The 26,470-nt window shown below is 45.7% G+C and overlaps 9 protein-coding genes; 7 read left to right on the top strand and 2 right to left on the bottom strand.

Annotated features, from left to right (window-relative positions):
- Positions 1-2,241: 2,241 nt before the first annotated feature.
- On the top strand, positions 2,242-6,052 carry GSBLH_T00004720001 (uncharacterized protein; the record flags this gene model as incomplete). XM_013043677.1 has 1 exon in its annotated part: positions 2,242-6,052. The coding sequence occupies one exon, from the start codon at positions 2,242-2,244 to the stop codon at positions 6,019-6,021; it is 3,780 nt and encodes a 1,259-aa protein (XP_012899131.1). The 3' UTR covers positions 6,022-6,052.
- A 146-nt stretch (positions 6,053-6,198) lies between these two features.
- Positions 6,199-7,235, bottom strand: GSBLH_T00004719001 (uncharacterized protein; the record flags this gene model as incomplete). XM_013043676.1 has 5 exons in its annotated part: positions 6,961-7,235; positions 6,754-6,931; positions 6,594-6,721; positions 6,417-6,557; positions 6,199-6,381 (listed from the first exon to the last, which is right to left on the bottom strand). The coding sequence occupies exons 1-5, from the start codon at positions 7,102-7,104 to the stop codon at positions 6,199-6,201; spliced, it is 774 nt and encodes a 257-aa protein (XP_012899130.1). The 5' UTR covers positions 7,105-7,235.
- An 824-nt stretch (positions 7,236-8,059) lies between these two features.
- On the top strand, positions 8,060-8,773 carry GSBLH_T00006874001 (uncharacterized protein; the record flags this gene model as incomplete). Its single annotated transcript, XM_013043675.1, has 1 exon — positions 8,060-8,773. The coding sequence occupies one exon, from the start codon at positions 8,060-8,062 to the stop codon at positions 8,771-8,773; it is 714 nt and encodes a 237-aa protein (XP_012899129.1).
- A 694-nt stretch (positions 8,774-9,467) lies between these two features.
- GSBLH_T00006873001 (uncharacterized protein) lies at positions 9,468-11,165 on the top strand (the record flags this gene model as incomplete). Its single annotated transcript, XM_013043674.1, has 1 exon — positions 9,468-11,165. One exon carries the CDS (start codon positions 9,468-9,470, stop codon positions 11,163-11,165), a length of 1,698 nt encoding a protein of 565 aa, XP_012899128.1.
- A 1,986-nt stretch (positions 11,166-13,151) lies between these two features.
- Positions 13,152-14,792, top strand: GSBLH_T00006872001 (uncharacterized protein; the record flags this gene model as incomplete). Its single annotated transcript, XM_013043673.1, has 1 exon — positions 13,152-14,792. One exon carries the CDS (start codon positions 13,152-13,154, stop codon positions 14,790-14,792), a length of 1,641 nt encoding a protein of 546 aa, XP_012899127.1.
- Positions 14,793-15,553: 761 nt separating this feature from the next.
- GSBLH_T00004718001 (uncharacterized protein) lies at positions 15,554-16,049 on the top strand (the record flags this gene model as incomplete). The annotated part of the gene is made up of 2 exons (XM_013043672.1): positions 15,554-15,742; positions 15,774-16,049. The coding sequence occupies 2 exons, from the start codon at positions 15,554-15,556 to the stop codon at positions 16,047-16,049; spliced, it is 465 nt and encodes a 154-aa protein (XP_012899126.1).
- Positions 16,050-17,921: 1,872 nt separating this feature from the next.
- On the top strand, positions 17,922-18,687 carry GSBLH_T00004717001 (uncharacterized protein; the record flags this gene model as incomplete). XM_013043671.1 has 5 exons in its annotated part: positions 17,922-18,089; positions 18,122-18,155; positions 18,189-18,262; positions 18,296-18,395; positions 18,430-18,687. The coding sequence occupies 5 exons, from the start codon at positions 17,922-17,924 to the stop codon at positions 18,666-18,668; spliced, it is 615 nt and encodes a 204-aa protein (XP_012899125.1). The 3' UTR covers positions 18,669-18,687.
- Positions 18,688-18,747: 60 nt separating this feature from the next.
- On the top strand, positions 18,748-19,464 carry GSBLH_T00004716001 (uncharacterized protein; the record flags this gene model as incomplete). Its single annotated transcript, XM_013043670.1, has 1 exon — positions 18,748-19,464. The coding sequence occupies one exon, from the start codon at positions 18,748-18,750 to the stop codon at positions 19,462-19,464; it is 717 nt and encodes a 238-aa protein (XP_012899124.1).
- Positions 19,465-22,480: 3,016 nt separating this feature from the next.
- On the bottom strand, positions 22,481-26,431 carry GSBLH_T00004715001 (uncharacterized protein; the record flags this gene model as incomplete). Its single annotated transcript, XM_013043669.1, has 7 exons — positions 22,481-24,382; positions 24,419-24,722; positions 24,754-24,902; positions 24,933-25,316; positions 25,348-25,561; positions 25,592-26,268; positions 26,300-26,431. The coding sequence occupies 7 exons, from the start codon at positions 26,429-26,431 to the stop codon at positions 22,481-22,483; spliced, it is 3,762 nt and encodes a 1,253-aa protein (XP_012899123.1).
- Positions 26,432-26,470: the final 39 nt, after the last annotated feature.

The following is a 26,470-nucleotide window of genomic DNA, read 5'->3' as shown; positions in this document are numbered from 1 at the left end:
TTTTGTTTTTATTATTATTATATTCGCAAAAGAGTCGAATTCCTGAGTCTGAGAGAATCAGTGAGATGAATCAATACTGTACATACTTATCAGTTTAGAGTTATTAATAACTATTTTCTCTCTCTCTATATATATATAACCCTCCTCTCCCTGACAAAGCCAAACCATTTGCTAAAATGTCGTATAAGTGTGTACAAGAAGACAGAGTGTTGAATCATACGGAACATAGCAAATCAACTAGAATTAATAGTTTTCTCTCTTTTCCAGTGGAACTTTCACATTTTTGAGCTGTTCTCCTTTTTGATTTACCCGTCAAATTTCTAAAAGTATCCAAAGCGCTGAAGTCATAGTGAATTGTGTCACTGCTCTATTTTCAAACATGTCTACTATCCTTTTCATGTTGGAATATCTGTTTGTTAACCCCTTTTATTATCCAAACTCCTCTAGTGTATTAGCATTCAGTCTTGATAAAATACTAGGTAAACAGAATGGCGAGGAGATATATTTATATGAAAAGAATATTCAACAAAGAGTACAATAATCAGAATTAGGAAATGGAACAAGGTTATATTATGAACCCCTGGGTGTCCATTGATTAATAGAATTTTAGAAGAGAATATATTAAGGGCATAGACATTACAAATTCGCTTGCAATTATATCGAAATAGATGATATGGAGCAGGTAAAATGCTTGTATACACCATTTCGTAAAATATCCGAAAAGATCAGTGAGTGCACCAAATCATTTCTCATCTTGACATAAGAATAGTCCAATAGACTTTTCCTTATTCCTGTATTGTTTATCTGTGCCAATAGTAAGTAACAGGCATTCCTTCAGGGGATTGGATGAACTATTTCATTGAAACTCCTTAAAATGCGATCCATTTTTTCCAATAAAATGAAGGCTATTTTGCTATTTGCACGTAAGATTATTCTGCATGTGGCTCTTAACCGTAGTTTTTGTAATTGCCGTAGTGGATAGTTGTACTTCAAGTGAGTACGAGATTCGCGTTGAAAAGAAGACACTTGCATGGGCTAGTGAAGAGTCTTACCAAATCCTTCACAATGATGTCTTGCTTGCTACTAGCGAAACCTTTACGAACAATGCTATCCGTAGCTACTATCATTGTATTAGGAAAACATCAGACGGCATGTACACCCTCGTTATGAAGGACAGGTTTGATGAACAGTGCATTTTCTGAGGCGTAGCGCTAATGATGCCTGGTCTGCGGGAGCTTATATTCGTATCCTCGGACCGGATGGTCAGCTTGTCTATTTTGGATTTATGACTGAGAAATCTGAAGAGCGACATACTTTTGCTCGTAATGAGCCTTTTATGGACTCTAATTTGTAGTGATGTATCTCATTGAAACATCTTCTTCTTGGCAAGTGACTAATACGGCTCAGAGCAGCTCGAACTGGATTGTTGCAAGTTTCAACGATGAAGATTGGGACACCGTTGAGGGTAACACGAATGCCTACTATTCGGGAACCGTGTATGTTCGCCACCGATTTACTGGAATTTCGAACATGGCTGCTTATGAGTTGACTTATTATTTGCAATATGGTGTGGTTATCTATGTGAATGGAAAGGAAGTGTTCCGTGATAACATGCCTGAGTACGATTTGATCCTGACTGGTGAGGTGTAGTGGCGCTGTTTCGGCCTCGACGTCGAGTACTGGAGACTATGGATATCTGACCCACCACAGCATCATTCGTAACGGATTGGAAGTGGAGGGTGAGAACAACGTGGTTGCTATGGAGTTCCACTTTGCAGATTCGGATTCCCATTCGCTTAGAATCGGAACGTTCCTCGCTCCCTACACTGCCGACTTCGGATCCAGTAGGATTGATTGTGTGTGATTCTCGCTTACTGCGCAGGCTGTTACCGAAGCTATGAGACCTTCACGATCACATCCGACAGTGACAAGAGTGTTAGCGCCTACAATGGTCCCCAGAAAGCGTTTGATTTCGATGTTACGTCCTCTTGGTACGAGACCGAAGCCGAGCACTACGTGCAGGTCCAGTGGAGCAATTGGATTCCTCAGATCAACGCGTTCAGCATCAACACGTACTACTCTCGCACCCAGCATCCCTCCTCCTTCATTCTTTACGGAGGAAAGAAGGGAGCTTCCTCGGCCGATGAGCGTCTTCTGAACAAGGAGGGCGTGGAGTACGGAAGCAACGACGAGAACCAGTTTAACCTGGTGACGAACGAGAAGAACTACCAGCTTCTGCGCATGGAGATTAAGGAGACCCAAACTGGCAATCTTCGTTTCAACGAAATGGCGCTCTTGACTTGTCGCTATGCCGTGCCCGAGAGCATGGAGCTGAACTATGAGCAGGTTAGCGCGACGGCTCGTGTGAGCTCTGTGAACGTGGGTCCTATCTACGATGGCTTCAACACTTGCACGGTGCGTCCTTCGCTCCCTGCCGGCTTGTCGCTCGACCCCGCTACCTGCACGGTTACGGGTATTCCCACCGCCACTGTGGATGAGACGTTCACCATCTCGGCTTCGAAGCCCTTCAGCACGGAGGCGTCGTTCAAGCTGACTGTTACGGAGTGTGACAAGACGATTATTGAAGTGGAGCGCACGTACGGCTCTTCTGGCTATGCCTACGAAACGCACACGCTGTACAACGTCAAGACCGGAGCGGCTGTGGAGACGGTCTGGCAGAACTCGAACCAGAAGGCATCCACCACGGTGAAGAACCGATACTGCGTGGAGAGCGGTCTCTATGAGCTGTCTCTGGATCAGATTTCGACGAACCAGTGGGATGTGAACTCCTACATCAAGATTAACACGGTTTATGACGACGAGACGGTGACGATCGTGAAGTGGAAGTACGATCTTGCTTCGGGCTACTCTCCTTCGATCACGCTCTACCTGGGCGACACGATTCCTCGCGGAAGCGAGTGGTCGTACAAGATGGGCGAGCTTCCTTCGGACTGGAAGCAGAGCACGGTTCCGGAGGACTGGAAGAAGGGAAAGAAGGGAGAGTTCGAGGAGTCTTCCAACCACATTCAGCTTTACAAGAAGAGCTTCACTCTGGAAGATGACCTTCGAGGATCGATGTTTGAAATGGGCATTCGCTACAAGCACGGATGCGTGGTGGTGGTGAATGGATACGAGCTGTTCCGCAACCACATCGATATTGAGAACGAGAACCTTACGGATCCTGCTTCGGACAGCTACGATGAACTGAAGTACCGTCGTGTGTCTTTCCCGGTTGCTCTTCCGAGCACTGAGGATAACGAGGTTCACCAGATCCTGAAGAAGGGAACGAACGTCATTACCATTCTGCTGCTTGCCGCTTCGGAGTCTCAGAAGACTTCCGACTTCGATGCGACTCTCCACTTGACGGGTCGCGAGAGCGTGGGTCGCATCTTCGACTTCACTGCGACGGCTACGGATGCGCAGGGCGTTGAGAACCTTTTCGATATGTCCTCCACGACCTTCTACACGTCCACTTCGTGCAGTAAAGACCGATATGTCGAGATCTCCTTCAACGACGACCGTCGTGAGTGGATCTCCAAGTACGTGATCGTTTCCAGCACGCAGAACAACAAGAACGCCACGTCCGCTTGGAAGTTCCAGGCCAAGAACCCGGAGGACGCCGACTGGACCGATCTGGACAATGTCACGGACTCGCTGTGGTGGTCGCGCGGCCAGCAGAAGGAAGTGTGGGTCTACAACACGAAGCCCTTCAACAAGTACCGCTTCAGCCAGCTCACCGCGCCCGGCTCGCTCTGCACGATCGATCTGATGGAGATCGCTCTGTACGCAGATTCCATTGCCCACGAAATGCCCGAACTGAGCTATAACGGAAACTCGACGGGCTATCTGAACGTGGACTTCACGGATCTGAACCCCAACTCGCACTACTACAAGCAGTTCTCGGCCTCTCCCAAGCTTCCTAGCTTCCTCACTCTCGATAGTGTCACGGGTATCATTCGCGGAACGGATGTGACGCTCTATCCGATGACGCAGCACACGATTACTGCGCGTCGTCTGAACGGCACTCTCTCCACCACCGTGCTTTTCCTCCAGATCATTGAGTGCGACAAGGCCATGATCGAGCTGATTATTCGCTCGGACTCGTTCCCCAAGGAGCAGACCTGGTATCTGTACAAGGGAGCTTCTGCGAGCGGCGAGCCCGTCTATCAGAAGGAGGACGGACTGGAGTACAGCAACCAGTTCCACTACAAGTACTTCTGTCTCGACAAGGACATCTACACCTTCAAGTTCCAGGACGCCGATACGGACGGTTGGCGCATGCCCGCCGGCTACCGCATCCTGACGAGCCAGGGATACTCGCTCGGCTTCGGAACGGTTCCTAGCGGCTCGGAGCGACCTGTCTCGAAGACATACACCTTCAGTACCAACATCGTGGCCACGCAGGACAAGACCGAGTGGAAGTCCTTCGCGGGCAAGGCTGCGAGCCGCAATTGGTACTCGACTAGCTACGATGATTCGGAGTGGGAGGCGAAGCGAGGCGGCGACGACATCGCGTACGACGGCAAGACCCGCTACTTCCGCTACAAGTTCAACATCCCGAGCTTGACGACGTACCCTGTGCTGAACGTGGCCGTGAACTATGGCGCGGGTATCGTGGCCTATCTGAATGGCGCGAGAGTGTACCGCAGCAACATGCCCACCGAGGTCACGTACGACACGGACGCCACGCAGGACCGCTCCACCTGGGGTCTGGTCGAGTTCTCCATCCCGCTGCAGCTGAAGGGAGCGAAGGCGGGTGAGAACGTGCTGGCTTTCGAGCTGCACCGCACCTCCACGCAGGCCACCACCGACCTGTGCAAGTTCAACGTGAACGCGGTTCTGGCGACTGGCGACTGCGCCCCGGTGCGCGCCGACGTGGCTTCGTACTACAGCACGACGCCGACCAGCGGCTACACCTACGCGCTGTTCGATAACAGTATTACGAACTATATTGCGTGGGACTGGGTCCAGGGAACCTACTTCAACTTCACCTACGAGAATCTGGACGGCCTTCTGTTCAACCAGTACCGCATCTACACGGACGGCAACCACGGAGAGATCGACTTCACGATCTACGCGAGACGCGCGGACGACAAGGTCTGGTACACGTTCGACCAGATGAAGAGCGCCAGGTTCCCGGATCGTTCTCGGTATGAGAAGAACGTGCCGAACGGTCTGATCGGCTTCAACCAGTTCATGTTCGTGTTCGACCGCGTGCAGCTGCCTTCCGGCTTCACCATCGATGAGATCGAGTTCGCGTATTGCCCCTTCGAGACCACCAAGTTCTGTCCGGGCGTGGGCGAGTATCCGTCCACCGGAGATGGCCAGATATCGGTGAGCGTGTGTCCCGAGAACTACGACGGCTATTCGTACCGCGAGTGCAAGGATAATCGTCTCGGCGACATCATTCTGGACAAGTGCAAGAAGTTCGCTCCCACCAACCTCGCCTACACGGAGCCGGAGTACAGAATCTACGTCAACGCGGAGGCCAGCGGCGTGAAGCCCGACTGGTACGGCCTGGTCGACGGCTTCGACATCCAGCCGCAGCTGCCGGAAGGCCTGTCGATCGACCAGAAATCGGGAGAGATCGTTGGCACCCCGACGAAGGAGATGGCCTCGAGAACTTACACGGTGACCGCGTACAACGACATGGGATCTGCGCGAGCCTCGTTCAAGATGCGAATTGTGATCGGTTGGTGCGAGCCGGACGAGAAGTTCGACCGAACGCCGATCGGCGAGACGGCGACGTACGACTGCGCGGTGGAGGGCTCGTCGGGAACGCTGCGCCGCACCTGCCGAATGGGCAAGAACGAGCCCGAGTGGGGAATGACGATCGGTGTGTGCATGAACGAGAACACGTTCCTTACGTTGATCATCGTGGCTGTGGTCGTGCTGATCATTGTGGTCGTCATCGTCATCAAGTTCCGCAGCGACAAGAAGAAGGTCCGTGCTCGCAGCGCCGTCAGAGGAGGAAAGAAGAACATCAACATCATGAAGTCCGTACCTTATTCCAAGATTTAATCAAATTGCCCTTGGAAACTTTCCGCTTTGTCGTGTGTTTGTTCGAGAAAACAAGCCACTTGCACAGATAGACGCGCTTCCCTGCGCTGTCCAGCGAGACCACCGTGAATCGCCACGAATCGCCCTGCCGGAACGCCTGGCAGTGCACAGTGCCCGCGCCCTTCTTCCCGCTCATCTTCACGGAGAAGTTCGCCCAGTTCTCCTCGCTCTTGCCCACCAGCTCGCCCGCGCTCTTGATCTACATGCAACCAGTCCTGCAACGCTACATTCTCGCCCAGCAGATCGCGCGAGATCGGGTTCTCCTTCAGCAGAGACAGCAAACTCTGATAGGCGGAGGAGTTCTTGGGGGCTTGGCGGAAGCTCATGATCATCACCGAGGAGATGACGCCCAGAACCACGCCGCACGCCACCGCAAGACCCACTCGATAGTACCACGGCTTGTCGAGCAGGAATCCGTACTGTTTTGGGGCGGTAGCCGCTGCATTACTCTTCGCTTCTGGATCGGCAGGTTCTTCGGCAGCAACTACGGAAATAGGCTATAGATAAGCAAACACATACTACAAAGAACGAACAGCTTCCACTAAAGGCACAATCACATTCCCCCCTTCCACAAGCTTTATCGGTTGGTTTTTGTTGGAAGAAGAGTGAACGTCGACGGAAACAAGGTCGTAGTCCACCTTGCTGTCCTTCCGGAGCTTTCCTGAGGATTACGACTCTGCATAAGACGACTACCCGTCAGAGAGATGTGCACATCCCCCTTCGGCCCCTTCGCTAGAAAGTGCATGTCGGCTACTCCGTGCGCCATCTTACCTTTGATCAAACCCTTCTCTTCCACAGGAGTTCCCGTGATATCTGTTACAAGAGGACATCTTTCTACAATATTCATCGTTTCCGCATAGATATTGGAGCGCTACACTCAAAAGCAAATAGTACAAATACCTTCATTGAGTAGGACATTACGTAAAAGCCTCCCACGATGCCCAACGACGAAAGGGCAAAAAACGCGAGCGTTCTGGAGGGGAAATTCCAAGTGGAGCCCGAGGAAGCGAATTCTCGACGGCAAATAGTCTGTCCCAATCGCATACTCCTCAGAGCACAAGGAGAAAAAGACTTGGAGGCAGCGGGAGTGGATAGCAAGGAAGAAAAGCCTCTCCTCAGCAAAATTGGATTGGGAGCAGCCTGTCTCAGGAGTGAAAAGCGAGAGAGCATTTCACAGGTACAAACAAAAATAGTAGGGAAGAGCAGCCGAAACAATAGATAGAGAATGCCCCCTCTGGGAATCGAACCCAGGACCTTCCGCTTACAAGGCGGGTGCTCTACCAACTGAGCTAAAAAGGCTTCACTTAGGTAGAGAGTGTGTAATCTTAGAGACTGATAGCCAGGTCATATGTAAAGAAAAATACATAACGAAAATACAATGAGAGTGTGTAGTAGTTTAAATGCATTGGCTATATTCTCACTTGTATTTTTATTCTTATTTACCGAAGGATCTGCAAGAACTATAACGGAAGATATAGAAGTACGGCCCCATTTGGAATATCTTTATATAGGTGGGGCCGAATAAGCATACAAAATACTGCATCAAAGGATCATGGTCGCCACTTGATATTTGGAATGTTATGGTTGTAACCGTCCCCTACTCATACAGGGAACTTTCCTATCGGATCGACAGCCCAGATAGCAACTTGATTCGAGCATTTACTTTTTTGATAGGTAAAGTGTGGGAGTATGGATTTTCAAAAATGTGACTACCATAGGGATTACGATTTTAACATGAACGCGCTCTACGATTCACGAGAAGACGCTACAAAGAAGCAAACCGAGTTTTATTTGTCTCCCTATGGGCCCACTTGCTTCCAGTATATGCTCAGGCAGGGTACCGAAGGAGGCTACATGGAAATAACCGTTTCCAGACGATACGGTACGTTCTGCGCTTTCCTCCTTATCCAGAATTCGATTACGGTTTCCCACTCCGTCTCGTTCTTGGCTTCTTCCTCTTCGCCTTTTCGAACCGGTTGCTTCTTCTCTCCCCTCCCTCATGCACAGTCTCAGCCAATCCAAAGGCTTCTACTATTTCACCGCAGCCTCTCTCTCCGCCCTCTTCGGCATTCTCCTCATCCTCTTCTTCGTTATCAAGCGATACGGCTCCAACAACGCCGCGATGGGCGTCGCAGCCGTCACATACTCGGTCGGCCTCACTTCCTTCTTCCGCCACTGGTTCCAGACGTTCATTTGGAAGTTCGTCGTGGAACACTACCAATTAGTGTTCGTCTACATGGCCGTTTTCGCGTTTATCGGCGTGCTGCTCGTCCGAATGAAAGTGTTTTCGGGGCCGCAAGCGCAGCCCACGTCGCTGTTCGACACGGTTCGCTGGGGATTGAAAGTGATTTCCTTCACGCTGATCATGAATTCGACGGCGTCGGTGACGTTCTCGCTGCTGTCCTTCCCCGTTTTCTTCGTCCTGATGAAGAGAATCAGCGCAATCACTTCGCGATTGTTCGATTTGATCGGGTTTGTGAGGTGCAGATGGAACAAGCTCTTCGCTCCGAAGCATGTCTATCTCTCCGAGAAAGAATACGAAGCGAACTGCCAGAAATACACGATTCAGGAGATCCAGAAGCTTCGGCAGAAGCTGATCGAGAATCCAGAGCTGATTCCTCGCTTGAAATGCCCCAAACCGATTTTGTCGCTGTTTTTGCTCACTGGAATGGACATTATCGACACTGTAGGACCGCTGCGGGCTACTCAGTAGAATCATTCGCCGCAGGAGATCGCGAGGATGATAAAGGAAATCGAGGAGCAGCAGAAGAAACAAGGCACACTCGATCTTGTGTATCAGCAGAGGAATGATCGCGATGAGTTTTTGCAGAATGGGAAGTACAAGCAGATGGAAGCGGAGGAGGTCAGTATTTCGGAGAGCGATATGAAAAGAGAAGTGCAGAGCCGAAACAGCGATGATGATGATGATGATGATGATTCCGATGTTGCCGCTGATAATGTGAAGATTGATAAAGATATTTATAGATGTGATAGTGACCATGGAAATACGTGTATTTATGAAAAGGACATGGAAGACTATCGTAATGCTGAGAGGCGACTGCATCGAAAAAGAAGAGAGGAGAGAAGAAGAGAAGAAATTCGAGAGCGGAGGAGAACATTACCTTCAGAGAACTTCCATATTCCTACGTCAAGTGGTTGGGAATGAACTGTTTGTTATCAGAAGCATTGTTTCTGCAAGTATTTATTGTAACAGGCTCTCCAAAACTCTTAGAGAAATAATATTGTTTGTGCGACAGTAATACTAGTAGGCGACTTTTGTATTAGCTTGATCTTTGATTTAAAAAACAAAAAGACAGCAGTTTTGTGTAAAACGAATTGTTATTTGAGGAAACTGAGGGAGTTTCACAAAAAGTGACCACATATTTTGTATTGTTAATTTTACAGAGATGGAAGAGATCTTAGCAATCGATTTTGGTACTACCAACTCTACTGCATGTGCATTCAATAACAAAAATAGAGTACAGTTATGGAACAATCAAGGCTCAGGGGATTACTCTTTTCCTTCATTTGTTGAATATACTGACAAGGGAGTGAAAGTAGGAAAACCAGCAAAACTTAATATGGGTAAACCTGGTCATTTTGTAGTTTCGTGTGTAAAACGATTGATTGGAAAAACATATGACGAGTATTTGAAATTGGAAAAGAAGGATATATTTGGATGTGATGTTGTTCGTGGAGATGATGGTTATCCATATTTTGTTGTGAGTGAAGATGAATCGAAGATGGTAAGTTGCATAGATGTTGCCTGCGAATTATTTAAGTGGATAAAAGCAAGTGCTGAAGCAATTTGTGAACGAACATTTGCCAAAGCTTATGTAACAAGGCCAGCTAATTTCCTTGATAACCAAGTAAAAGCAATTCGTAAAGCTGCAGAGAAAGCAGGTTTAAAAATCGACAAAATGATCACTGAGCCAACAGCTGCAGGATTATCATGGTGTAAAACTGCAGTGAAAGGACTCTTTCCTACGTTAAAAAAAGACACCAATGTATTTGTAGTTGATTTTGGAGGCGGCACTTTAGACTTTTCTGTGATCCGATATTTGGGAAATGGCAGATTTAAAGTTGAAGATAACGCTGGAAATCCATGCCTAGGAGGAAATGATATAGATAATGCAATAATGGATCTTGTTTTAGCTAAATTGAGGGATGGCTATGATGTTGTAATCGACAAATCGAAGAAAGGAACTGTACGAAAACTGGCGAGACTAAGGAACATTTGTGAAGAAGTCAAGATAGCAGTCAATATGAAGACTAAGGATGATGACAATTATGAAGGCTTTTTAAGGAAGAATGAACACCTTACATACGAAATCGATGTATCCTACTTAACTACTGAGATTGAGACCATTGAAATTCCATTTAGGGAAGTAACTGAAGCAATTATGAATTGCATGGAATCTGCAGTACTAAAGCCTCTTCATTACATTACAGACAAGCCAAGTCAAAAGTCAGGTGTACTGTCACACATTCTATTAGTTGGAGGTTCTTCTCAATTGGTGGCTTTCCGTCAGTTACTATATAAGGAGCAATTTAAACGAAAACTATTTGAGAAAATCGATTCAATGAACTGTGTTTCTCAAGGAGCTTATGAATTAGCGCTCATTATGAACGATAAAAAAACAAAAATGAGCATGACAGAGCCTATTGCAATTTCTTATGGACTAAAATCTGGAAATGACCAAGTGGCAATTATTCTAAGCAAAGGAACGACTATTCCTTGTACTTCCGCAGAGAAAATGTTTTGTAATTGCGATGACTATCCTGAAAGAATTAATATCAGTGTTTATCAATGTGAAGATGATGAGGGACAAGAATTGGTTGATATTGAGAAATGTACAGAGGTCGAGTCTTGGCAGTTTATAAATCCAGAAGACTGTAGACGACCTAGAGGACAACAACAGTTAACACTACGTTTTAAGTTGGAAGTTGGAGGAACTCTTCAAGTGATTTGTAAGGATTTTGCATACAACGAAGTATTGCTGGACGAAAAAGCTGATGTACTTTATGAAGGTGATTATTATGTTTGTTGGCATCACTCGATGAATGAGGAGGGATATCAGCCCCTTTCACCAAATTTCTTGTGATTTGGAGTGGACTTTTGATACTGCTTAGCGTTTTACTATACTGTAATCTATAGATTTCAAGTTAGCGATCACACACATGTTGTTCAAGGCAGGGAATCGTAATGGTATGCTTATAATACATAATTCTACTTGTATTCATTGATTTCCAGTAAACTGACATCTATGTTTAATTATAACAGAACTCAACATTATTATATAACATTCATATACATTTATATATATATTTATTCCTTTCTGTATTCTATATCCACTCATTCCATTATCAATTATGTCTCTCATTCTATACTGCTTCGTTTTATCGCTTGTTTATGCTTCAAGAAACACAGAGATTAACAAGTAATCTACTTATTCTATTGTCATATATTTACTTATAGATATAATATACTTGCGAATGAATGGAAAACAAACGGAATTAAACAGTTCGATGGACTCGTGTTCAAAGTCAACGAAAATGTGATGGAGAAAGTCACTACTACAGACGGAAATTATTATCCCATTCGAGATGAATGTAAACAAAACAGTGATCCCACTGAAGGCTGTATCACGACAGATGCTCTCTATTATGAAACACAATTGAGCTCAAATGATAATATCGACATTTTGTTGAAACATGGAGATCATATCATCTTCTCACAAACATATCCACGACATATTCAATATGTTTATGATATCTATGATTTCGACTGTTCCAATGATAAGTATGGTATATCGATAGAGTATTGAAATATAGGAAACGATGTGAAAGTTTATGTTTGGCAGAGGGCGGTCATTTGAACAATGTCACAATGACTTGTCAAATAGACAAATACTTAAATGACATTTGTATTCGATTGAAACCTTCAGAAAACACATGGAATGTTGATAACATGAAGTATTCTATTGGTTAATGAATGATGACATTTTAGTTTACGAGGATTGAGTTATAATGCAGCTGGATGTAATTATCACAATAAATACGAAATCCCGACTTATCGATCTGAATCTAGTGATTCTATTCGTGTACAAGTTCGTCATTATCAAGATTCCTATATTGCTGCTGAAGAAGCAACGAAAGGATGTAGTTCTGAGAACATAAATGAGAAGAACTGCATTTCCACCTCCATATCAACTGAAAACACAAGCATGTCCATAAAATCTTCTTCCTATTCGGAAAGTGGTCAAGTTAGAGTCACGACCAATCAGCGGACTTCTGTGATTTTGGTCTGTATTTCACTTACCGCCACTGTTAATATTATTGTTGGAAAAATATGGGGCTATATCCTTTACTTTTGTAAATGCATATAATAGTAGTCTTCTCATTGTTTTAAGATAATTGTTTGTGACTTTAAACGTGTTGTGCATAGCACATATTTCGATGTCACTGCTAATTGTAACAAAATGGATCATTTCACTATTCGAGTAGTATAGCTTGTTTCTATTATTCGTTATAAACTAGTATTAACATTGTATACTACCACTTTGAGTTAAGATATGTATGCCTGAAGAAAAGTTGCTCAACATTCTTGCAATATCAATAAAATATGGTCTACGGTATTATATATCATGTCTAACAATACTGAATATGTATTCCTCCATAATATGTCTATAATCCTACAAAATGTAGTGTGTACTTGTGTTTATTACCCAACACAGATATCCAGTATTCATAACAGCAAACAAGCTATTTTGCTTATTTATTTTATGATAGCCTGTAGTGCTGAAACGAATACAGCCTAGCTTTCCTTTTTTAATACCTCATTTACTGTATATTGATCAGTAAACGACTGACAGCATCAACAGATCCAACTTTGAACCAAAAGCTTAAAAAAGAATAACTCTGTTTTATTCTGTTATTAATGATGGGTTGAGACTCCTCGTCTTACTATGAAATTACATATGCATGTCCTAAATAAAAAAACAACTCAGCTCGAAGAGTGAATTGAAAACGATGCTTTAAACTGAGGGAGTTTCTATTTTCACATTATCATTTTTTGTGACAGCAGTAGGATGGAAGAGATCTTAGCCATTGATTTTGGTACTACCAACTCAGTAGTATTTGCATATGCAAAAAATGAGGTGAAACAAATATGGAACAATCAAAATTCGGGAGACTACTTATTTCCTTCATTTGTAGATTACACTGACAAGGGAGTGGTTGTTGGAAATGCAGCCAAACTTTTTATTGGAAAAAAGGGTCATTTTGTGGTTACCTGTGTTAAACGATTGATTGGAAAAGCATATGACGAATATTTGAAGTTGGAAAAGAAGGATATATTTGGATGTGATGTTGTTCGTGGTGATGATGGTTATCCATATTTTGTCGTCAGCGAAGATGCTACAAAGAAGGTTAGTTGTATAGATGTTGCCTGCGAATTATTTAAGTGGATAAAAGCAAGTGCTGAAACAATTTGTAAACGAACATTTACCAAAGCTTATGTAACTAAGCCAGCGAATTACCTTGATAACCAAGTAAAAGCAATTCGTGAAGCTGCAAGAAGAGCGGGCTTAAAAATCGACAAAATGATCAATGAACCAACAGCCGCAGGATTATCATGGTGCGTCGAAACAAAAGAAAAATCACCAGGTAAATTGAAGCCAGAAGACAAAATACTGGTAGTTGATTTTGGAGGTGGAACATTGGATTTCTCAGTCATACGCTATTTAGGAAATGACATATTTAACGTGGAAGATAACAGCGGTAATCCTAATCTGGGAGGAAATGATATAGATTATGCGTTAATGCAACTTATTCTTGATAGACTTAAAAATAATTTTGGAGTTGACATAGAAAAGAAGATAATGAAAAAGTGGAGACTTGCAAAAATAAGAAATGTGTGTGAAGAGCAAAAAATAAACGTCAATAGCGAAACAAAGGATGCTGATTTTTATGAAAGATTTCTACAATTAAATGAAAGTCTTGTTTTCGAATTTGATGTTGCTGATTTTTTAAGCTCGAGCGATGATTTACCTGAACCTACTATAATGATTCCATTTAGAGAGGTAACTGAAGCGTATATGAATTGCTTGAAAAATGCTATTAAACCTCTGAGGGCTATTATTGATAAGCCAGGCCAAAGACTAGACGAGATATCGTATGTTCTTCTCGTTGGAGGTTCTTCTCGACTAATGGCGTTCCATCAATTGCTCTATCGTGAGGGACTCAAACGAACAAAGTTCGTAGCAATTGACCCTATGACATGTGTGGCTAGGGGAGCCTATGAATTGTCGAAAATCTATAATGATCCTACTAATAAAGTGAAAATGACTGAGAAAATCGCAATTTCTTATGGTTTAAAATCTGGTGATAACAAGGTTGTGCTATTACTGAAAAAGGGAATGAAGATTCCCGCTACCTCAGAGGGAGTGAAGTTCATAAACACGAATGATGAACCAGCGAGAATTGAGATCATGGCTTATCAATGTGTTGAGGATGAAGGAAAATACGAGGTTGATATAGAGAAATGCAGTTTGATAAAAGCGTGGCAATTTGAAAATCCATTAAAGTTCCGACAACCGAAAGGAGAACAATTGCTAGAACTGCAATTCGAGCTTCATGTTGGAGGAACTCTTCAGGTGACTTGCAAAGATGTGGCACGCAACAAGCTCCTTCTTGATGAAGAAACGAACGTGATTTATGAAAATCAATGAATTGTTTGTTGTAACTTACCTATCTCTTATACTTTCTATCGAAAGATCTTGCACCTTCAAGCAGTTCCGTAGCTCGATACTTGGAGCCAGGACAGTAATTTTCATATTTTCCTACATTTACGAAGGATGAAACGAGATCGAAAAGAGGACTCTCACTTCTCTGGAAAACGATCAAAGAAAGGAGAAGATAAGCATAGTAATGTTTGATATCCCTGTTCTTCTGTAGATCCGAAGTCTGACAAGAAAAAAGAGGAGGACCGTCTTTCTACATTGGTGGAAGAATCAAACGCTAAGGAAATGGAGAAGGCAGAGCACATTCTGTTCAATGACATTCCAAATAAGATCAAAGAATTAACAGAGTTTATCAATGTATGTGTGAACGCGTAAAACTAGCTTTTAGAACGAAACCCTGTTTCATCAATCTTTTGAAGAGATTCGGGAAATTGTGTGTATTCCCAAAGAAAAGTATGAAAAAATCGCAAAGAAGCTTAGCCGGAAGCTGAGCGAGTACAAAAAGGAAAGTCGCAAGGAATTCGACAAGTGGAGGAAGGAAAACCGCGTCGTCTGTTCTGAAATTGAGAAAAACGCTTCGCAGCCTTCCGAGCAAGCTCCAACATCCTCTTCTCTGAACGAAGAAAAAGACGTTGTTTATAACCAGAAATACGAATTCCCAATAAACGAAGTACTATCTCCATCGTTCCTGATTAGATTAGAAAATCGCGTCTCTCAACTCGAAGCTCCGGAATCAAATCCGAGAGGCGATGCCCCTCTTAAAGCAGGTCCAACTCTGGATCTTTCTGCACATCCCTCGCATGGAGGACGGCAACAACTTCGGCGTGTCTGTTCAGCGAGATTGTGTGGGAGAGATCGACGGAATGATCGATTTGCTTGAGTACATGCTCGACAGCATTACCACGTACTACAAACTGCGAGGATCTGTTGCGGCAGAGGTTTGGTTGTTGAGAACTGCTCAGGAAATAGGTAGTGGAGCATTCAGAGCTGAAAGATCGGATCCAGGGACTGAACGAAATTGATGAGTTTAATTTTTATATGCTAAAGTTGTTTTTCAAGTCGTTGAGGAATTGCTATGCGACGCTGTATGATTTGGTTCTGAAGAACTTCGATAAACTGAAGAATCCGCGCTCTACAACAGCAGTTCCTTTATCCTTCTTTTACTGTTTTTGTTTTAAACACCATTTTAATTTTTTATGGAATGAAATCCGCCCGGCACGAGCATGTATGATTCTATTGTACTAGTTATTCCATAGGATCATGTCAAAGAACCGGCAAATAAAGATCATTCTCTTCTGGGTGAAAATTCTTTAATTCCAAGTGCAAAAATCTTAAGAATCGATAATGGTGCGTTTGCTTTATACACTGTAACGTTTAGAGGGTTTTGTGAAGGAAAGTAAAAAGAAACCTAGTAATGGAGATATGAAGGCTCCTGAAAGCCTGGGTTTTTTAGGCGTGAACAAAAAGAACAGCAAACGTCATGAATTGCTTCCTCTTGACGATTGCTATTTAGAGTTAGTTAACATTTTCTTGCATTATGCAGGGCCCTTCCTTATGGATGTGATTTCCAACCTCAATAACTATAGACAACATTGCATCAACAATAACATTACGCCTGTAAAGCAACTCCCTATGTATCTTCATTTCTATTCTCTCATTCTAAGTACTCATCGTAAACCCCGTGAAACAAACCATGACTCTATTTTTTCGGAGCTTTCTGGCAACTTAACCAGTCTTCCATCTATATGTTCTCATCACTCTTTTCCGCTTATTGACAACATTTCCAACCTAGCAGACTCACGACTTATCGTCGATTCATCGAGCCATCCTGCATTGCCGCTACAGAACGATTCCGGGGATATCAGTCTCCTCGACTCTCCCATGTTTGATAATCTTCTTGTACAGCAGCAGCAGCAGCAGCATCGTAGCGATTTATCGGAGAATCGACTGTAGGGACGAATCATGAATTGAAGTGGCAACGTGTTTCTCCTCGTGAAATTTTATCATATATCGGAACTCTTTTTTTGGTTCAATCCGAGTCTCCATTTCTGAGCAACTCTTCATCGCCATCATCATCATCATCATCTACCTCATCATGTCGCTCTATGTCAATTCTGACTCTATCTCGCGATCGTACTCTACAGATCTGCCGCTCTCTCACATTCCCCGAACTCGATCTCGCTCATGAAGATATTCTCGATCTTTATCTTTCTCTTCCCGATTCCAAAAATACCCCCTTTTTTGAGCATTCTATGAATTCCAAAAATACCCCCTATTCTGAGCATTTATCAAATTCCAAAAATCCCGTATATTCTGAGCATTCTATGAATTCCAAAAATCCCGCCTATTCTGAACAATCTATGAATTCCAAAAATACCCCCTTTTTAGATCAACCCCTCAATTCCAAAAATCCCGCCTATTCTGAGCAGTCACAAGATTCTCCCTCCAATCCTTGTGTCTCTTCTTCCTCTTCTTTTTCTTCCTCTTCTTCCTCTTCCTCTTCTTCTTCTTCTTGTGTTTCTTCTCTCACTCCCTTTCTGCTTTGCGAGATGCCGAGGCAAACTCTTTTGGAGCTTTTAAAGGAGCTCCGCGAACTGCAAATTCACCCGTCGCGCGAGCAATCGACGCGCCTCAAACACATGCGAAATTGTTTGCGACCGCCCGAGATCACGCTCTGGTTTGCGCTGCAGCTGGTTCTTCGCGTTGTGGAGGGGCAGTGGAGGAAGAGGAAGCGGAGTCAGCAGGCGAAGAATGGGGATGCGAATGGAGATGAGCATGAGCTGACGAAGAGGGATGTGGAGACGGGGAATCAGAAAGAGTTTGATGTTTTACTTGCTCGTAGCTTGCTATGGGCCGGAGCGGCGCCCTTGAACGAACTACTCCCTGATGATGTCCACTTCTTAGTGAAGAAGAGGAACGACAAAAGGGAGGCTGTCCGAAGGCTCTGCTCGCAATGTTCGACGAAGGGAGCCGGAGGAAATAAGCGATCGTCTTTTTTTTGCCCACGATGTGAAAAGTGTTTTTGTCGATCGGGAAAGTGCTTTGAAGAGTATCACAGACAGCATTACTATCGGAACTACCCTTTTTTGACTTGAACTGTTTGTTTGAGAAGGAGTTATGGACATTTTTAGTTTTGATATCAACATGGAAGAGTATGAAGAAATTGATTATTATTTGCGACCGTCGAGAAAGAATCGGCGAGTACTCGGGATTTGTTTTGCTGTGATCTCTACGTTATCAATTATCTTGGCCATTACAGAGTATCGTGCAGTCACTGATGGCTATGTATACTTCAATTTTAATATTGTCATTCCTAGTACTATCAAGATTCTATATTTTCCTTTACAGTGAGTACTCTCTTTCGTTTTGATAAATAAAATGCAGATGCAGCATGGGCAGTTATTGTATTACGAATAATCAGCATTTTCGCAGGTGCCGGAGGCTACTTCTTGATGAACGTATCTCTTTTCTTCTTTTTCTTTTTTCTTTAGCCCTATTATTGGACAGCAGCATCGATGTGTTGTGTATTATCCTTTATTTTCACTTTGCTTTCTCAATTCCTTGGTCTCACAATCAACTCCAACATGATAAGTTTGCTCATTTTTGCTTCTTTTGATTCTACTAGACATGGTTGTTGCTATGCTAGTGATCATAGCTGAGATTTGTTTAATCGTCCTCAGCTTCCTTGTGTTCATTGCTTTTATTTATCAGATTCGTGTGAAAGAGAATGATTCCAAAATGTCGTTGCAGCTGAATGACCCTGAAGCTGTAATTATGCGCAATTTGTTTGCCAGTATGTACAGTCTGGTGCCTGGACTGACGTATCTGACTGGTTTCATGTCGTCCTCAACGAAGAGTGAATAAACAAGTATAACAGTGAAAGAATATCATTTTTGTTTTTAACTAACGATCCTTTGCTATTTTTTAAATTGTTTTCGAGCCTATGAATCGGTCGAAAGCAAAGACTAGCTATACAAAGCTGACCTCCAGACAGAGGATGGAAATTCTGGACTATTGGTCAAAGAATCACTACCCCTATAGCGTAATATGTAATTATTTCTCAGAAAAGTGGCATCAAGAAGTAAAGAAAACGACTGTAGGAGATCTGATCCTACAATGGAAAAGGAAGAATTATATTCGAGGAGTTAATAAGGTTGACAGCATCGATAGAACGCTCCATTCGTGTGTGAAGGAAATCGTGCAGATTCTCGAGGATCAAAAGCTGCAGGTGTCTGATGATATTTTCTATTATATTTGTTACGGCGAGCTGCTCAATCGAGGGTTGAATGCTTTTTCTCTAACCCTGGATCAGATAAAGCAGATTGTTTCATTGTATTATCATCCTGATGTGCCTTCTTATCTTCAGGATAATTTATGTCTTGAAGATGTTTCAAAGTTGCAACAAAGCTATTCTCCATCACATACGTTCTATTTGGACTCTTTCCAGCTCTTCTATCGCTGCATTCCCTACCGATCTTACTGCTATCTGTTTGACACCAAATACCTGTCTTACCGCGATAAGATGGAAGTACTCTTAGTGTTTTCAGCGGATGGAAAGTCCAAATTTAGTCCATTCATTAGCGGAGATCGGTTTTCATCTTCGATTGATAGAGTGTTCAGCGTGGTTCCTCACAAGCACGGGATGTACAAACATGATTGAAATGAATATTTTGTTTAGTCACTCGAGAACGGAAGTCAGTGCGGAAGAACTGTCTCAATTTCTGCTTTGGCTGGACACCCAAATGAAAAACAACCAAAACGCTTTGTTTATGCGCAATCTTCACTTTTTAATCGAATTAGTAAAGAACGAGCAAGATTGCTGTGTAATCACATTTTGCTCTCCAAAACCTCTTACCATAAAACTATACAACATCCGAGTTTATCTAGTGAATAGTTCCGATTTTGTGTCGCTGTCCCCATTGAACCAAGGGATATACGAGGTGCTCAAACAAAACTATTTGTATATTCCTTTCTACTCAAATCATCCCTTTTAGAGCCTCTTTTTTAGAACTAATCACCCTTAAAATGACTAACCGCAGGGGTTCAAAGCGTCTTGTGTCCGCCGCTTCATGCTACGAGCTTCTCTGTTCGGTGTGGAACGATCTTTCGATCGAATTCATCTCGGACTGCGCGACGTCGACCCACCCGAAATCCACTTTCATTCAGAACCTGAAAACCGAGGCGGAAACTCGCTTTGCCGACGCATTGAAACAGTATTACGCTTCGTTCGCAGTGCCTTCGAGCGAATACATGTCCAAAGAATCGTATTACTGTCTCGAAGCCGTTCCATTTGTCGCGGGGATTTCGTGTATCATAGAGTCGATCAGACATTCCGAGCTGCGTTCGTTGCTGTTTCAAAGCAAAGGAGCGCTGGAAAGCCCGCTGTTTCCATCGTTCGAATCGGTGTTGAATCAGTCGAAGCCTGCTTTTGCAGAGAAGGAAGCGATGAAATCCGCGGTTTTATTGGACGAAGCAGCGAAATGGAGTCCAACAGCGAACGAAATCGATGCGTTTTGTCGCTGTCTGGATGGGATTGTGGAGAGTTCTTCAAGCTTCTCGGAAGCAGATCGTGGTTATTTTTCGGTGTTGAAAGAACGGATTCGAAGGCAGTATCTGCCTCAATGGTTTGTTTGTTGGAAGAAACAAGGCATGTTACACGGAGTTCACGATCACGGAGGGCGGAACGCAGAGCGTGGGGATCATGTGGCCCATTTGATCGACGCAGAGAACGGAAGGGAGCTTGCAAGATCCGATGATTAGCGGAATGACGGCGATCTTCACCTTCAATTGCGACTACGTGAAAAGGCAAAGCGAATCCAAACGTGGGGCAGCAACTCCGGAACGACGCGATCCACCGAACTGCAGCGAATCTCCGAGCTGCAAACAAAGGAAACTCTGTCGTTAAGAAACTGGAAGCATTCTCTCTTTCATTCACACACATTCCAAACCAAAAAAAAGAGAAAAGAAAATTGATTCACATTCACATTCACATTCACATTCACATTCACATTCACATTCACATTCACATTCACATTCACATTCACATTCACATTCACATTCACATTCACATTCACATTCACATTCACATTCACATTCACATTGAGATTCATTTCACTTTCACTTTCACTTTCAATTTCAATTTCAATTTCACTTTCACCTCCATTGCGTTGGATATCGGAAATCCGTAAGTGTGTAATGGCTCAGATTCGTCACCACGATCCCCACTCGTCCCGATTGAAACACTCCCAATCGTTCCACCTGCTCGTATTTCACTTCAATCTGCGGCTTTGGATGCAGTCGCGCGCACAAACTACATCTCTCGACTCGCCCAATCCCCACTCATAGCTTCGCTCCAGCGGCACGCGACTCTTCGGCTCTCTCCACCTCACAAACAGCCGGAAATACACGTCGCATTCGCAGCGCTCCGACAAGGATTGCGAGGTTGCCGTCATCGCGTGGTTCTGCGTGTATTCCACCACCACCTGCATTCAACTCCGCATTTGGGACTACATCGTGGCGGTACGATCCGTGCGCACCAATTTTCACCGCGGAAGGAAGTTGCGGCGATGCGATTCGGACATCATCGCTAATGGAAGGGGATCGTTTTGGGAGCGTGTACTATATCAAAACAAACAGAAAAAGCGGAAATACGGAAGTCAGAATCTCGACTTCCCGCGTATCCGGAAGGTTTTCCAAAAATACCACGTTCGAAATGTAGCTCAAAAGCTCCTCCAACTGGATCTCGGTTTCCCCGCGGTTCTCCAGACGGAGCTGGACCTTCCCGTTCTCCCCCGCGATTCGAAGAACGAGGTGGTTTTGGACTGAAATCGGGACGTCCAGCGACTTATGGTCCTAAATCAGAGCGAATAACCGCGGAAACGTCAGTCGAAAAGTTGTCTTCGAGCAGCGCGAGGGAAGCCAATCGCTTGCAGATCGGGTTTTGGAGGAAGGGAGGGATGGAAAACCGCGGCAAATTGTTTGATTGGTTGACAAGCTGGAAATTGGACTACGATCGAAGACACAACGAAGATGGAACGAAATGGGAGGGACAAGGCTTGACGATCGCTTGGAGGAAGAAATTACCGACTTCTTGGCCTGCGAGGAGCTTGTAGTGGATAGTGGATCGATCGGGGAGATCGATGCGTAATGTGCATTTGTAGAAACAGTCGAATAAACCTTCGGAGAGGCAGGAAGAAAGCCAGGGAGGAAGTTCTATACAGGAACGAGCGCTGAATAAAGGGATACTTGACCCCTCCTCCGTCTCCAGAACATCACGAAATACTGCAGATAGAAGAAGATTCTTGTGAATTAGAGGCTCATTGAAAGATTTCTCAACTACATCGCTCGATGTTTCCTGAGCACTAGAATCATAGGCTTCTCAGAGAAATACAGTAGAAATATCATTGCCTGAATCGTTTGCACAGTCAATTTCCAAGAAGCAAGATTAACGTCCTTGTTTTTCCTCCGCATCAATATGTACACGTCGCATGTTTCGCCTTGCAATAATCAAACAATTCGTATCATTACTTTGGTATAATACAGTGCGGTTCTTTAATTCCGCCTCCGGAGCTGATTCGTCCTTGATAAATAGTGCAAAATCAAAATCCTGTAAGTTCATCTCCGGGGATTTAATGTTTCAAATAAACAAACGAAATGATAAAAGATTACCCCCCAGCCTATTCGATCTCTTTCGATTTCTCCACAAGCTGGCTAAACATACTATTTTTATCGCTCAACAACACCGACGGCTTATCAAACTCCCTCAGCTGTCCCATCTCCATCACCATCACCTTATCGCTATCAATAATCGTATGGATTCGATGCGCGATCGTGATCACCGTGCTCTCCGAAAACTCCTCCCGAATCGTCTTCTGGATCTTCATATCGGTCTCCAGATCGATCGAGGCGGTCGCTTCGTCCATCAGAATCACCTTCGATTTCCGAAGCAGCGCGCGCGCCACACACAGCAGCTGCCGCTGACCCACCGAGTAGTTCGTTCCGTGCTCCTCCACGGTCTTCTCGAGCCCCGCAGGGTCCTGAGCGATGAGATCGTGGAGCGAGGCTCGCTGGAGGGCGGACCAGATTTCCTCGTCCGTGTAGTGATTGAACGGATCCAAATTATCGCGGATCGTCCCGGAGAAGAGCAGCGGTTCCTGCGGAATGATCGCGATCTTCGATCGGAGATCCTCCAGGCCGATCTTGCTGATGTCCACGCCGTCGATCTCGATGGAGCCTCGCTCCAGCTCGATGATTCGCATCAGGCAGAGCACGAGGGAACTCTTCCCCGCGCCCGTTCGGCCCACCACGCCGACCTTCTCGCCGGGGAGAATGTGCACGCTGAGCTCTTTGATGACGGGCTCCAGCTCGGGCCGATAGCGCATCACGATTCCGTTGATGGCGATATCGCCCTTGGAGGGCCACGATTCGCTGGGCTGCGTGTCGGGAATGTGGGCTGGGGCTTCGGAGGGAAGCTCGGTGTATTCCTCGATGCGCTCCACGGATACGATCTGCGTCTCCATGTCGGTCACCATGCGGACGACCCAGTTGAGGTCCTGCGTGGTGTCGAGCGAGTAGCTGATCGCCAGCGCGGCCATGGAGATGAAAAGGTCGGTCGCGGATGATTTCCGGAGGACGGAGAACAGCGCGGTGGCGCCGATGATGATGGTTCCGGCGAACTCGAGACGAATGCCCAGCCAGCAGTTGGAAGAAGAGATGATGAAGTAGGCACGCTGGTTGAGGTCGAGAAGATCGTAGTTCTTCTGAATGAATTGCTGCTCGGCTTGGTACGCGCGGATCACGGACGTGCCGTCGAGCGTTTCTCCGAAATTGGCGTAGATGGGAGAGCGGGAAATGGAGTCCAGTCGCTTGATCTCGCGACTGCTCTTGATGTAATAGCAGCCTTCGTAGACGTAGTAGAAGCTGATGAGCACTAGAATGACCAGGAAAAGAGGGAAGGCCATCGTGATGATCACCAGCGTGGACAGAACGGAGAACAAGCAACCAAGGAACTGATCGAAAACGAGCGGGATCGTTTTGTCGACCGTGTAGAGATCCTTGCTGATTCGATTTGTGATTCGACCGATCGGGGTTTGGTCAAAGAAGGACATCGGAGAAGAGAGAATTCCCTTGATGAGTCCGTCGTGCAGTCGCGAGCTGGCCTTCAATCCGGTGAAGAACAGAACGAGATGAGCGATAATGGCGACGACGACCGTGAGAACGCCGAGAATGATGTAAATGACCAAGTACCACTTCGCGTCCTTGCCTGCCGAATCGTTGGACCAGTAAGTCAGCCACCAGTTGTTGATCGCGCGCACCACTTGTGCGAGAATGAACAGCAGCAAGATCACGGAGATGATGCAGGTGCCGCCAGCAGCCGCGAAGTACATCCAATACACAGATCGCTTCACCTTGCCTTTCACGCGCGTTTCCTCGACGGTCAATTCGCCCTTCTTCGCATCGCTTTCTACTGTCACGTCAACACTAGTCGCTTCCTTCTTCTCTTTTTCTTCTTCTTTGGTTTCTTTCGCTATTTCTTCTTCCTCCTCCTCCTTCGCACCATCGAACTCTTCCTCCTTCTTCTCACTCGACAGCGGCGAAGCTTCCATCGGAGAAACCTCCACGGGCGAGATCGGCGAGATCGGCGACTCCTCCTGCGCCTGCTGCGCCTGCGCCTCCTTCTGCGCTTGCAGCAATCCCGCCAGCACGCCCGACGTGGCCTGACTCACCTTCTCGAAGGTTCCCTGATCGGCGATGGCTCCCTTTTCGAGCACAATCACTTGGTCGCACGCCGGCAAGAACTCCAACGCGTGGGTGACCAGAACCACGCACTTGTTCGCCAGCAATCCCTTGATGCAGTGCCGGAAAATGTGTCGACCCACGTGCGCGTCGACGGCGGAAAGCGGATCGTCCAGAAGGTATCTGCGAGTTCAATGAGCGGAAAAAGAATCACATATCGCAGTTCTGGTACACGGCGCGAGCCAGCGAAATGCGCGTTTTCTGCCCTCCGGAGAGGTTGATTCCCTTTTCTCCGATTTCGGTCATGTCTCCCGCGGGGAGAATCGCGATATCGGGGAGCAGAGAGCAAGCTTCCAGAACTTTCTATGGGTGATTCGAAATGACTGGACGCACTTTGTATTTTTCCTCGTTGAACGGAGAGCCGAAGAGAATGTTATCGCGAAGCGATGCGTTCATGATGAAGGGCGTCTGCGGCACATAGCCAATGCTTCCTTTGATGTGGACCATCGAATTCAGATCCCTGGACTCGTCGACCCTCGGCATTTCGCCCAGAATCGCGTTCAACAGCGACGATTTTCCGCAGCCCACGTGACCGACAATCGCAGAGAGCTGATTGGACTCGAAGGACACGTTAATTCCTGTCAGTTCGAACGGCTGGCTCTGCTCGGCAGCGTCCTGCGGCGTGTCGGTCGCCTTCATGAGGGACTGGGCGGGGTTGCTGGACGCCTTGACGCCGCAACAGCCCATCTTCATCTCCATTTTGTCTTGCGAAAGCGGCTGGGGATCAGTCCTCCATCGAACACAATACCGTCTTCCAAAGGAAACGCCCGTCGGAGAGCGAGATTCCCGTGGATGCGCGGTTGTCGCGGGAAGGGACATCGATTTCCTCGGCGAGCAAGAAGCCTTGGACGCGAGCGAGCGAGACGGAGGACTCGGACAAATTGTTGATGGTCTGTGAGTGAATGGAGAGGAGAAAAACAACGTCAGGGAACATGCTCAGCGGGAATCGAAGAATGTTGAATCTACACTGAGAAGGCAATCGAACGCTCTACAGCGAGATGGAGGTGAAAGCGATCTCTGTGGTGAGCGTGTGGCCCGTCAGCACATAGATCGAGAAGGTGACGATCGAGACGAGATAGGGCGTCGCGTCCCAAGCCGCCGATGAAATCATCTGCCATTTCACGAATTGGCGAAGCACCGAGATCTCGACGTTGCGAATACCTGAGATGCGTTCCAAAAAGGATCGCTCCCAGGCTTGCAGCTTGATGAGTTTGACGCCTTCGAGGGCTTCGGTGGTCGTGTTGATTCGCTTGTCCTTCACTTTCATGAGTTCTTGCTGAATGGACGCGAGCTTTGTGGAGATCAAGCGAGAGAACGGGATCATCAGGAGAATCACGACGACGCCTCCGATCGTGGCCCATTGAAGCTGCAGCCAGAGGAGAATCACGGATCCCACGATCTGGAAGGGACCCGACCAAATCGTTTGGAGATACGAAGTGATGTCCTGGAACTTCTGACTATCCACTTCCATCAGATTCATGATCTCGCCTTGGTTGTACAGCGCGCGAGAGGCGGCGCTGAGACGCAGAGATTTGTTGTACACCATCGTCACGCAGCTTGAACGAAGACGGAGTCCAGTTCGGAAGCAGAGGTAGAAGTAGTTTCGAAGGCAGAGACTTTGAAGGAGGGCAGAGAAAAACAAGATCGCACAATACATGTATCCATCCGACTAACCATCATCCAATGTTTGGGAAGTGTACAATCTCTGCATCCTTATCGTTGAGAAAAGCAATCATTTGGCGTAACATAATCGGTCCGATGAACTGACAAATGTCGTGAATCAACTTCAAGAAGGCGGCAAACAGAAAAGGGAGTCCAAAGGCACGTGCCATGCTCTTGAAAACGCTCGGTCTATGTTGAATGATGGCAAA

This window comes from Blastocystis hominis (genome assembly GCF_000151665.1).
Source record: "Blastocystis hominis, Singapore isolate B (sub-type 7) whole genome shotgun sequence assembly, scaffold_8".
NCBI lineage: Eukaryota > Bigyra > Opalinata > Blastocystidae > Blastocystis > Blastocystis hominis.
This window is presented reverse-complemented; position numbering and strand designations above follow the sequence as displayed.